A 13,465-nucleotide genomic window follows, 5' to 3' on the forward strand; every position below is an offset into this window, starting at 1 on the left:
AATTTAAAAATTATAAAAAATTAGTAAAATATATAAATAGACAAAGGATATAAATAAAGAAAATATTTTTGTACAGCTATACAATGTGTTTGTATTGTAAGCTAAATGTTATTATGAGTCAAAAGTTTAAAAAATTTAAAAGTTTATAAGGTAAAAAAATTAAAGTAAATTAATTAAAGTGTAGCCTAAGTGTACAGTGTTTATAAAGTCTACAGTAATGTACAGTTATGTCCTTGGCTTTCACATTCACTTACCACTCACTCACTGACTCACCCAGAGCAACCTCTAGTCCTGCTAGATCCATTCATGCTAAGTGCCTTATATACATGTACCATTTTTAATCTTTTGTACAATATTTTTACCATATCTTGTCTATGTTTAGGTATGTTTAGATACACAAATAATTACCATTCTGTTACAGTTGCCTACAGTATTCAGTACAGTAACATGCTGGACAGATTTGTAGAATCAGATCAATAGGCTATCCAGGGGTCCTCAAACTACAGCCCTCGGGCCACATGCGGCCCGCCGAGGACATTTAATCAGCCCAGCGGTTGCTTTTGCTGCTGCTGCCTGTCCTGCTTAGCAGCCGACTCGTCCCGGGCCCACAGTGCTCATGTGTGGAATGTGCGCCACACTCTCCAACGGCCCTCCAGTGGTCTGAGGGACAGTGAACTGGCCCCCTGTTTAAAAAGTTTGAGGACCCCTGGACAACCTAGATAGATAGGCTGTATCATCTAGGTTTATGTAAGTACACTCTGATGTTCCCATGCTGAAATTACCTAACAATACATTTCTCAGAACATATCCTCATCGTTAATCAACATATGACTATAAACCCCATCTTGTCTCTCAACTTCCTTGAGGACAAATAGAGAGAACTGTTTTTGCCTTGAGGCAAAGTAAACTTAGAGAGTGGGACACATACATTCCATTCCTAATTTTATTTATTTACATATTTATTTTTTCAGTGACAGGGTCTCCATATGTTGCCCAAGCTGGCCTCAAACTCCTGGTCTCAAGCAATCCTCCCACCTTAGCCTCCCGAGTAGCTGGGACTACAGGCACATACTCGCTCCATTCCTATTTTAGTCAAAAGAGGCAACCTGGTATATTTGAAGGAGTTTAAATAAATCAGGACCAACATATTTAAAACTACACTTAGTAGTACCGGGATATACTAATAGATACTAGGAGCGTTCACAGCTTCTCCTTTTTTAGGGAATCTTCTTGATGCCTTTCCAGACAGATGAAGGTAACAGGTAAAACAGAGAGAACTTTGGAAACCCAAGAGGATAAGCTTAACTTACAGGGTAAACTGCAGATTTTTGGGCAGAAGACAGTTGAATAGATGTTGAACAGGAGAAAGCAGGAACAGGACAGGCTGGGTTTGGGAAAAGATTTTTTTTTGGAGGTCAGAGAGTGGGTGGAGAGAGATTTGGGGGACAGTGCTTACCACCTATTTTATATTGAGAGAGCTTTTAAGAAGTTCTGCTTTATGACTTAAATGGAGTCCTCTTTTGGTGTTTTTGAGAGCCTTCCTAAAAACTTAATTTGTTTTTCAATTTATTCCTTGGTGGCAGGACTGTTTGTCTTTGAAGGAGAGACCTTGGAGAGATGAGCTCGAAGGTGGAGACAGCAGGACTAGGCTCTATGCAAGTGACACAAGTATGGGTCTAAGAGGGAGCCACGTCTGCTTGCTCTGCACTACCTGGGGGCAAAATATGCCATTAAGAGGAGTATGACTGAATCTAGCAGTTAGAAAACATTGAGCTCTTTTGAATTTCCAGAAGTAGTTTGGAAAGCAGTGAAATATGTGAATATAGGGCAAGAACAATCAAGAGGAACTGACAGAAGGACTGAAAAATATTTAAGTGTGGTCTTGACATGAGAAAGCAAAATGGAAGTGAGCAAAAGATCCTAAGAAAGACATTACAACCAAATATAAGACTGGAAAAGGAGAAAATATTGAAAATTGAAGGGTTTTCTTCTTTTCACAGTTATCATTTTTATTAGTTTTTAAAAACACTTACCAGAATACTGAGCAGTTGGTTGCATATTGCCCACATTTCTTCTTTGGTCTTTGTAATCTGGGGGTGGCCTTGTCAGATGTCGGTTTATCTGATCTTGTGGAGCCATTTTCTCCTTGAAAAAACAAATGAAAACATATTCAATTGTACTGTTGCTTTTTCACTTGTAAAAATTTATGTGATGTTATTCAAAAAATAAGACTATAGACCCACATCTTAGGGATATGGAGAGCATTGTGGAGGGGAAGGGCACACCTCTAACCCTTCCTAGGGAGAGGCAAAGATATAAAATGCAACCAAAACGTCAAAAAAAAAAAAATTATCATTGGGTGTCAGGCAAGTGGGAGGGGGGAGGAGGGGATGGGTGTATACCTGTGTAATGAGTGCGATGCGCACCACCTGGAGGATGGCCACGCTAGAAGCTCTGACTCGGTGGGGGGAGGGAGGGCAAGGGCAACATATGTAACATTAACAATACTTGTACCCCCCATAATATGATGAAATAAAAAACAATGAAAAAAAATAATATAAGAGCAATTTTGCAGTCGTGGGTTATGAATCATAACCTTATTAGTCTTAATTCAGAGGTAAATCTTTGCAATTTCAATATATTTCCTGCATGGGAGTATAATTTCTGCTTCTCCATAACACTGGATCTAATAGCTACTCTCATATCCTTTGTTTTGCAAGAACAAAAGTTCTGTTTACAGAACAAGTGGACATTCTGTATTTTTATTTGCCACATGGGGCAGCCCTAGATAGGGTGGGATATTAGGCGATAATCTATTAGGTACTGGCATAGGTACTATATGTACATTATTTCTTTTTTACCTACTCACAAATAATCCTGAAAGGTAGGTATGATTATTTCCACTTATAAGATGAGAAAATGGAAGCTTTGTTAGACTATGAAGCTTGCTCAAGGTCACACAGTGGTAGAACAGAGACAGAATCCTGAGTTAAAACTCAGGCTCTTCCTGCCACACAATACAAGGGCCCCTTGCTCCTCAGTTTCTCAGGGCCCCATTCTAAAAGCACAGAAATTCCTTAGACTCCCTTCTCTTCTTCCTTCTGGAATCAGCCACCTTTAGATCTTTAGAACAGGTGAGTGTGGGAGATAACAGAGAAAAGAGAGACATTCTTTTAATCTTGTCAGTGCCCTCAGCCAAAACCACCAGGAACATACCTGTTGGACATTTTACTCATTGTATCAAGGGAGAATTCAATCATGGGTGGTCACGGGGTGTCCCAGTAGGGGTGTGTTAGAAAGAACCTATGACAGGATTTGGACTTTGGGTGATTTAGGGAGGGTCTAAGAAAATAGGGATTTGTTCTAGATTGGAAGCTGTCAGAAAGTGAGGTTGATTCTATGATTGAGTAAAGTAGCTCTTTCACTCAGCTCAAGAAAGGGGGATATTTTGTTATTTTGGGAGTTGCACAGTGTGAACTTTAGGCAAAATTATAAAGTGGCCTTATTTGATCTCATTCTACCATAGTCTCAGAGTAACCTTGTCTGAGGTTGATATTCTATAAGATTGTTTATGTCCAACAGAGGACAAAATGGCCTGGCTACATCATATCAGTTCTGGACATCAAGGGCTGCTTTTCTTCTTACTCAGTATGGATCAGGAAGTTTTCAGAATTGCTTCACTGCAATTTTGTATGCATCCCATAGCAACCTCCATTTTCAAAGATAAAAATTATTGGCATAGGTAGAGAAAGAACACTATAATTATAGAAAAGTCAATAAATAGAAAAGAAAACTTTGTAATAGATACATGGGTAAATTAGCTGGAAGCCAAATGTGCACTGACTTAGAACTCACTTAAACCATGTGTTTCTCAGTTTCCCATCAAATTCCAAACCTTCTTTTTAGCAGAATAAGTCTACTATAAAGTAAGGGGAAAAGCCTTAAAACAACAACAAACTAAGTTCAAATTCTTGTTGCTAAGAAAAAAACTTGAAAGACTCACAGTTTTTTGGGACATAAGTAATTCATCTAAAACACAATTTTGATGAGCTAAGTGTAAATGAATCAGAAACATATGGATTATATTTCTTTTAAGCATAGATTTACAAATTAAGGGAAAAAGTGGTTGGTGAAACTCTTTTCGGTTTTGCTCAAACCCTGAATGTTTAAGAAATAGCTTGAGATGTTCCATGAACCCAAATGTGGTGATGTTCAACCAGCCCTGTTGTAAACTATTGTGTAAGATGACAGTTTTGATTTTTATGCCAACATAAAAACTTTCTGAAATCTTCTCTTTTCCAAAAGCATCTGTCACTCTTTCTTATGTAATTAGGTATTTCTGCTGAATATACTAAAGAAGACAGGATGTGTATGTGTGTGCATGCACGTGTGTGTGTGTGTGTGTGTGTGTGTGTGTGTGTGTGTGTATGTGTGACAATCAGGCCTTTGATGCCCCATCATAGACTAGATTTCAAATGTGGATTTATTTTTATGTATCTTCAATCTAATTGTTGGTATTTTATTACCCCAAGGGCTAAATTGTTGTTGTTAAAAGGATTATCATATATATCTCTGGAAATCTAAGTTTATAAAACTATATGTTCACAAATGAGTTAGAATTAATAACCTTGCTTATGGACATAACACAGAACTGTCATGTTGTCACTTTATGCTGAAGAGGAGCAAAGACCAGACTCCAATACTGAATGGAGATGGCCACATTTTGGAAGAGAATGACACTCCTACTCTATCCAAGTGTAAACATCCCTGAGATTACTTTTATGCCACCTAAAATTTAATTTATCAAGTAATATCTAACGATAACCCAATCTCTTGACCTAAAAACCTATTATAGAAATCATCTACTATAGTATATCTATCCTGCTTCAATTTCTCCATCTCCAAAAATGCAAGATATGGGTAATTATGTATGTAATTAAGTATGAGGATCTTTCTTATACTCCTACTATAAGGATTAATCCTTTAATTCTGTAAAAACTCAGTGTGGTGCCTGGCACACAGTAGGTGTATGGTATGTGTTGGTTATTATGATGCCCATTGTAATAAGTACAACTCATCTCTCTTTTTTGTGCTTCAGTGGTGGGAAAATAATAGAGGAAGGATAACAAACTTTCATGAGAAAATATCTCAATTTAGGCGCCTATCTGGCCTTGCCAACTGACTACAACCGACCACAAAGCATATGCTAATGAAAAGTGGTATCAAAGACTACTTCTTCCTGAATATGCTAAAAAGCACAGGCACCCTCAATGGTGTCCAAACAAAGAGAAATGTGAATGGTTTATAAAAATCACAAAGACAGCAACCTCATTCTTATTCATCTTGCACAGCGTATGCCACTGCCCTTTGCACCTGGCCCAGTGGTGACTCAACTGGAGCTGGTGGGAGTCAGGCCAGTGCCAGACCAGGACCCTCATGGGATGTGTACACTACCACTTCCTTGCCTTTTAACCAGAGCCAAAAATCTAGAAATGCGCCCTCTGCATGTTATAATTCATCAAGTTAGTAGTATTGATGTTAGTAGTGATAAAAGTGCACCCAGTAAATCAATCTTAAATTGTATGCTTTTCTCTTCTGCTGCCCTTGTTTCTAAGCTCTTTAGTTTATAAGAATAAAAAAAAGGTGGTTGGCAGTGGTGGGAATGGGTGGGAAGACTGGAGTTTTAAAAACTATGATTTCAAGAAGAAATTAATTATGTTACTTTGTGATCCAGTCAGTGTCTCCCTTATACCTTAAGGCAGTACTCAAGGTCTGTGGTCCCAAACCCCAGGGCTGTGGACCAGTACTGGTCTGTGGCCTGTTAGGAACCAGGCTGCACAGGAGGAGGTGAGCAGTAGGCCAGCCAGCGAAACTTCATCTGTATTTATATTTACAGACGCTTCCCGTCACTCACATCACCACATAAGCTCTGCCTTCTGTCAGATCAGCAGCGATGGCATTAGATTGTCATAGGAGCAGGAACCCTACTGTCAACTGCACATGCGAGGGATCTGGTTGTACGCTCCTTATGAGAATCTAATACCTGATGATCTGCGGTGGAGCTGAGGCGGTGACGCTAGCCCTGGGGAGCAGCTGCAAATACAGATTATCATTAGCAGAGATGTCTGACTGCACAATAAATGTAATGCACTTGAATCATGCCAAACCCCGTCCCGCCCATCCATGGAAAAATTATCTTCCATGAAACCAGTCCCTGGTGCCTGGTGCCAAAGGTTGGGGACTACTGCTTAAGGTCATCTGTAAACTTATTTCTCACTATTCCTCATTCAAGGTCAAATAAAGTTATTTCTCACTATTTCTTTTCAGATGCCGTGGACTACAAACTTATTTAATTTGTCTGTCTTTCCTTAAAAAAAAAAAATGTATATATATGATTCTTATATCATTGTTTATATTTTTCATTATGCATCAAATATTTCATAGTACAATCTCAAACTAACCAACAAATACACAGCCAGACTACACCTTTTGGTCTCTCTGGCCCACCCTCCTTCTAGAATGGTGGAGCCCACCTACTCTATCTATCAGAAAGAACCCTACAATTCTTCAAAGTCAAAGTCAAATTTTATTTCTTCTGGGAGACTATTTTTAATCTTTCCAGGCTGGATTTAATCGTTCTTTCCCTCGCATTTTCTCTATGTTGATACATTCACTATAATGCAAATCTGTATCTAGTAGTTCCTTGTGTCAGATTTTTTAAATCTTCTCCATTGCTTTCTAGACAATATAAATTCTGGTTTATCAAGCCTCAGCCTCTCATCTCTGGTCTCTTTGCCTGTCACTTCCCCATTCTTGTGCACATTCTACAGCTTGGCAAATGTAATATATAGCATCCTTTATTGGCTCTGGGTCTTTGAATATTCTGGTTCTTCCGACCAAAACAAGCCCCCTACTCTTCCTCCCATGTTCTACTTCACCTTCAGATCATCTGTAGATAGAATTTCTCCCTGAAACCATTTCTAGCATTTCCCATGGCATAGCATTTAACCACATGCATTACAACTGCCTGTTTGTTTGACACATCCTCAGGGGGCTCTAGACTTCTTTAGGGCAAACAGAGGGTCTGTCTTGTTTATAGCTGTATCCTCACTGTATATTAATATTTACCAAATAATTACAGCACTTATCACACCCTACATTTCTGACTCTTACTACAAAGCTCTTTGAGTATAAAATTGCTTGATTTTGTTTTTCTCTTTTCTGTGTACCTTAGCTCTATTGACCTGGAAATGGATATTTCTTATTTCATGTGGCCAAATACTTTGAAAGGAGAGACTCAATCTAGGGGCCATGATCTTTGGAGGCAGGAAGGCTTCTGGATGCTGTTGAGTATTGAGTATGTCTGAGAACACAAAAGGGAGCAGATAAATATTGAAGCAGGGTTAATGCGTGGTTTGTGTGTGGGAAACATGATCTTGCCTTTCTTTTTTTTTCTTCTTTTTTTTAATTTCAGCATATTATGGGGGTACAAATAAAAGGCCAAATAAATACAGCAAAAATGAGAAATACATTTTCAATTTTCTTAAAGAACATCCACTATTGTGAGATGTTTTATTTTTGAAGCCAAATCTCAGTTTTGAAACTCCATGTTGACTTTTAAAACTGCTTTTTAAATTCTTTTATCTCTAAAATCAATTTGGATTTGAGCTGATTAAAATTTTGTTCACGATTTCTGCCCCTCAGGGCTGGGGAATAACACTGGTTTCTTTTGCCTGATCCAAATGCCCATATTGGTTGTTGGAGAGTTCTAGAGACATTCCTGTGCTGGGCAGGGCTAGTTAGCAGAGGTGCCATGCATTCCAAGTGTCCAGCAGCTGGTAAATCAAGTTTTTTTTTTTTTTTTCCTACAGCACTTTAAATGTATGGAATTTATCCTTCCTTACAGCCAGGACACCCTTGTTGCTGTCACATAAGTAGGCACAGAGAAAAGGGCAGTAAATAGACGTGGGAAAGAATGAACTCCCCTCTGTTGGGCCAACAGGTAGGTGCAGTAGAAATTAAGAGAAAGATTTACCGTGTCCACCAGCATCTGCTGCTGCAGAAGAAGTTGCTGTTTCTGCTCCATGATCTGCCTCTGGAGAGCCTGTTTCTTTCCCATCAATTGCTGATTCAACAGTGATTGCTGGGAGTTCATGTAACCACTTCCAGTGTTTGGATTTGAGCAGGGGTTGGGACTTGGATTGGGGCCTGCGTTCTGGCCTACCACAGAGTGTTGATCCTAAAGAAGAGGAAGAGGGAAGGAAAAGCTACTGTGAATTAAGAGAAGAAAAATGTAGCACAAAGATCAGAAGCATAGATTCCAAACATTTTTCATCTTGTTAAAGATCAAACATGGTTAATGGGTCGGAGATCAGAGAATTGCTTTTTGAATGTACAAGAAATAGTTATACATCACAGCAACCAAAGCAGTGGGGTTAATGACATTAGGGCACTGGAAAAGCTCCCATATGACTCTGAGGGTAGAACCTCCACATTCCAGAAGGTGTTTATAGAACCTCAAAGAAAACTACCATAAAAACATACACCAAACCTCTCAATTTCTCAGGAACAAATACATCATAGAATAACAAATCCTTCCTTTCCCCTAAAATTAGCATGCATCATTGCTGATTCTGTAATGAAAATTATGTTTCAATTCATGTGTTTAAAAGTTGAAACCATTTTGGACAAAAGGCATTTTGCCTTACCCAGCTTTCTGTGAAGGGAAGGCAGGAAGGCCTGTGAGTTTCTGTTTTACAAACATGCTGAAACTTGGAATGGGCTTTACTTTTAAGGAACTTGTTAATTTTGTTCCCTTGTCAATAATTCAGGAATCACAGTGCATTAACCAGTAAACGAACCATGCCCCACACGATTGACAATGAGAAAATATTGATTAAAAACTCACATTATTTCTCAAATAATCTTGGGTATTGGTGAATTGCCATTCTAATTTGAGGTCTCTACTAATCTTTAGGCATTGACAGATCAAGACCCTGCAGGGCAGAAAACTAAACCCTGGCAAGTATTCTCATTAATTCCCAATGATGTACTTAGGATGGAGCTGTACACTAGTACACTAGTGGGGTTTCAAGTAGACTAGAAAACATGATCCTTACTGTGGAGAATTTAATACGTAAGTAAGGGAGAAAATGCTTACAAGTATAAATACAAGAAAATATAGAATCAAATTTTAGATTATGTGATATAAGAACTAAATCGAAGATCCTCACACTTGATGACAATCATCTGGGAATCAGGCTACAACATGGATGCCCTGGCCTTGCCCCAGAGATTCTGAGGAGCTAGATAGACCAGGGCACCTCCACAGGTGCTTCTGATGCTCACTGGTCCACGGAATACACTTTGAGAAACACTGAACACATGGGAACAGTAAGATCCAACTCTCATTCCCAACTGGACGGTGGGAGGTTACAAGAGATAGAAAGATAAAGCAACTCCCATGATGCCTGATGAGGAGTCATAATCAGTACCCCATTTGTGGAAAATTTCTTCCCTTTTATCTCATTTTCTTTCTTTAGTTATCTGCTGAGCTGTAAAAATAAATAAGTAATTAATTAATTAAAAATAAGCCACCATTCCAAAGCCTTGGCCTTGCTTTAGTCATGCCTGGGGCTACAGAGCTCACCAGCTGTCGTCTCAAAAGCAAAGGGCTACAAAATAATCCTAAGGATGACCGTCCACTGAAACTTATTCCAGGCCAGTCACTGTGCTCAGTGCTTACATGATTTATCTCACGCTCTCGTCCCAAGAAAACAATGAGCTAGAACTGGTATTATTATCCCCGTCTTGCAGAAGAGAAACCTTAGCTTAGAGAGATCATACAACTGTAAGTAGTTGAGGAGGTTTGGAGCCAGGTCTGTCTGACTCCACACCCTAGTTCCAAATCACTATGCTCTACTGCCTTTCAGCTGTGACCAGAAGCATCGAGAAGAAAGATTTTCCTACTTTAAACCTGTGCCAACCCATCTGTTCGTGCAGCACTCTCCTCAGGGTTGAGCACCCTCGGGCCAGGCAGGTGGAAGGGAGTGTGCTGGGGAGAAGGGGAGGGCAGTGAGGACGTGGCGGGGAGATCCTCCTTACCAGTTAGTTAAAGATAATCAGAGCCATCCCTGAGCAGCTTAAAGGAACCATCCTCTAGTGATCTCCAACCTTTTGGGTACCAGGGACCAGTTTCATGAAAGACAATTTTTCCACAGATCGGGAGGTGAGGGGCATGGTTTCAGGATGATTCAAGCACATTACATTTATTGTGCACTTTATTATTATTACATTGTAACATGTAATGAAATAATTATACAACTCTCTATAATGCAGAGTCAGTGGGAGCCCTGAGCTTGTTTTCCTGCACCTGGATGGTCCCATCTGGGAGTGATGGGAAACAGTGACACCCAAAGTGTGTTGCTTATGTTCCGTCTACTCCGTAATGTTGTTTTGATTGCTGTCGCTGAAGAAAACTCTGCTTCTCAAAGTTAGGATGTTGGAAATGGAAGCCGGCTTTTCAGTGCTTTTGTGGCAATCTCAGGAGATTCCGCTTTGGCTTTAATCCAGAACGTATGGAGATTTGAAGTTGTCTCAAACATACTTTTAAGGCCACAGTTGTTTGTGATCTCAAGCAGTTGATCCTCCTCTAGCATGGACAAAGTCAATCAATATACCTGGCTTATTCACAAATTGGTTGTGGATCCATTCCTTCCAAGTTTGGGAGTCTCTTGTGGTTGGGAAGTAATGCTCAAACTCTTTTGAAAGCTGGGATAGGTGATCATGCACCAGCTGGAAGAATGAAGGCCCTGGCTCAGCCTCTTTCAAAATCTCTGCTAATGTTTGAAACATGTCAAAAATCCCAATGTTCACCCATTACCCCCATAATTCCAGTTTGGCTTTGAATGCAGCCAGTGTATCTGCAGTTTGGCTTTGAATGCAGCCAGTGTATCTGCCAACTTGAACACAATTCTCATTCTCCCCTGAAGTGATAGATTGAGTTTGTTGAGCAGGTTGAATATGTCACACAAGTAAGCAAATTTTGTGACCCATTCTGTCACTGAAATGTGCTGCCAGTGGTGACAGTTTTTCTAAAAGAAATTTCTGGAGTGGCTCTCATAACTCAAAAACTCTGGCCATGGATGTATTTTTAGGAAGCCGTCTCACTTCTGTGTATAAGAGAAGACATGTATGCTCTGTGTCCATCTCCTCACAGAGCTGCACAAACAGACGTGAGTAAAGGTCATGTACTTTAATGTGGTTGGCAATTTTAATCACATCCTGCAAAATGTTGTTTAGTTCAGGTGACATTTTTCATCTAGCCAGCCTTTCTCCATAGATGACACAGTGTGTAGACTCACATTCAGAAGCGACCTCCTTGACCCAAGTAGTAAACCAGAAAGCCGTCCAGTCGTGGCAGCTGCTCTGTCCATGCCCATACCAACACACAATGACCAATTCATTTTCCCTCATATGTAATCATTCAAAGACTTGAATAGCTCTGCAGCTATGGTGTTGGTGGGCAACAAATGCACATATGACATATCCTCATGAACATCCTCCTGAAAAAAATATTGCACAAAACAAGTATTGTTGCCTTGTCAACACTGGTAGGCTCTTGCAACCTGGCTTACAGTGACTCATTAATCCTAACAATTGTGCCTCAATATCCTCTGCTATTTCATGAATTCCTCTAGTTAGAGTGCTAGCCGAAAGAGGAACAGGTGCCACCTTTTGAACTGCAGCCTCTCCTGAAAGTTCACAGCGAATATCCTTAGCAGCAGGCAGGATCAACTCTTCACCAATAGTAAAGGGTTTCTTAGCTTTCGCAATGCAGTTAGCCACTAAGAATGGTGCTCTTAGTGCAGACACATTTGATGAAGTGGTGGTCTTCAATAATTGCTTCTGTTCTCCGTGTTCACATTTTTTTCTTTTGAGAAATTCCAAATGCTTGTGTTTTAATGCTGGGTGCTTGGCCTACAAGTGGTGAAGAAGTGTTGAAGGTTTCATGGCTTCATTGGATAGCCGCTCACCACATATTATACAAAGTGGGCTTCGAGAATGTGAATCACCTGTTGCAATGAACCCGTAATTTAAGTAGAACTCTTGGTATTTTCTTGTAAATGCAGCTTTCACTTTGTTGGCAGTCTTGGAGTCTTTTGCTGTCTCATCACTGGGTTTTTCCCCCTTTTCAAAGAAGCTCTCTGGCGACGTTTGTTTTTTACTGATTTTTGCTAGGTTAGCCCACAATATACATTAGCTTGTGGGCTAACCTAGCAAAACTGTGACTGAGACAACTGTGCAGTGTGGGAAAGAGGCGTGAATGCAAGTGGTAAATAAAATAGTAAGTGGGCCATGCATGGATTAAAATAAGTGTGGGATTCTGACTTAAAAGTCTACTGCCAGATGCAGCTGTACAACTTAAGTACATAAACTCACTTGCCACTATAAAGCCCGTCACCAGATGCAGCTTGATTGTCACTTGCCACTCACTGACAGGGTTTTGATATGAGTCTGCAAGCAATTGATTTATTACGGTCTCTGTGCAGTCCAACCTCTCTGCTAATGATAATGTGTATTTGCAGCCGCTCCCCAGCACTGGCATCACCGTCTCAGCTCCACCTCAGATCATCAGGCATTAGATTCTCATGAGGAGAGCAACCTAGATCCCTCTCACACACAGTTTGCAGTAGGGTTCATGCTCCTATGAGAATCTAATGTCACTGCTGATCTGACAGGAGGGTGGAGCTCAGGCGGTAATGTGAGGGATGGGAGCAGCTGTAAATACAGATGAAGCTTTGCTCGCTCGCTTGCCTGCTGCTCACCTCCTGCTCTGCAGCCTTTTCTCTGCAGCCTCAGATGGGTACCCATCTGAGGCCCAGCCCAGGGGTTGGGGACCACAGCTCTAATACATTTATACCCCTATGACCGGTCCAGGACTCTTGGAAAAGATTTCACCCCATGTGTCCCATAAGCTACTAGGAATGTGGACTTGGAGACAAGCACTTGAGAATCATGAATGGGATGGTCGTAGATGAAGATCAGGGAGTTGAGTGTCTTGGAGGGCGAGTGGAGGAGGAAATGCATGGAGGACTGAGGGTTGAGCATTTGGGTCCACTTGGACTAAGGACAGAGAGGCAGAGTCCATAATAGGGAGAAAGAAGCAGGGTCGGAGGAGTGTACGGACAGCTCAAAGTGGAATTAAGGTGGGAGGGAATATACTTGGGGCAGTAGTTGGCCCTTCACTCTCCACTTCAACCAGAATAGAAACAGTCTGCTCTTTTCTAGGATATAATTTGAGTTTTATGCAACACTTTTCAAAGAGGATTTAGTATTTTTTTTTTAAAGTGTTTGACAAACATAGGTAGAAAAATTCAATGCACTTTCTTTTTCAGTCTTCTTTGTATTCCCATACAGCGGACAAGAGCATGAGCTCTGGAGACAGGCCCACCTTGGTTCACAG

At 40.4% G+C, this 13,465-nt stretch overlaps 1 protein-coding gene across 1 annotated transcript in view; it reads right to left on the minus strand.

Annotated features, from left to right (window-relative positions):
* Positions 1 to 13,465, minus strand: part of MAML2 (mastermind like transcriptional coactivator 2) — a 342,498-nt gene that overhangs the window by 7,539 nt on the left and 321,494 nt on the right. Inside the window, exons 3-4 of the mRNA XM_012743892.2 lie at positions 8,036 to 8,239; positions 2,034 to 2,145 (exon numbers count right to left, since the gene is read on the minus strand). Coding sequence (XP_012599346.2) covers positions 2,034 to 2,145; positions 8,036 to 8,239 — 316 coding nt within the window. The remainder of the gene's footprint in view (positions 1 to 2,033; positions 2,146 to 8,035; positions 8,240 to 13,465) is intronic.

This window comes from Microcebus murinus, chromosome 4 (assembly GCF_040939455.1).
Source record: "Microcebus murinus isolate Inina chromosome 4, M.murinus_Inina_mat1.0, whole genome shotgun sequence".
NCBI classification, from domain to species: Eukaryota; Metazoa; Chordata; class Mammalia; order Primates; family Cheirogaleidae; genus Microcebus; species Microcebus murinus.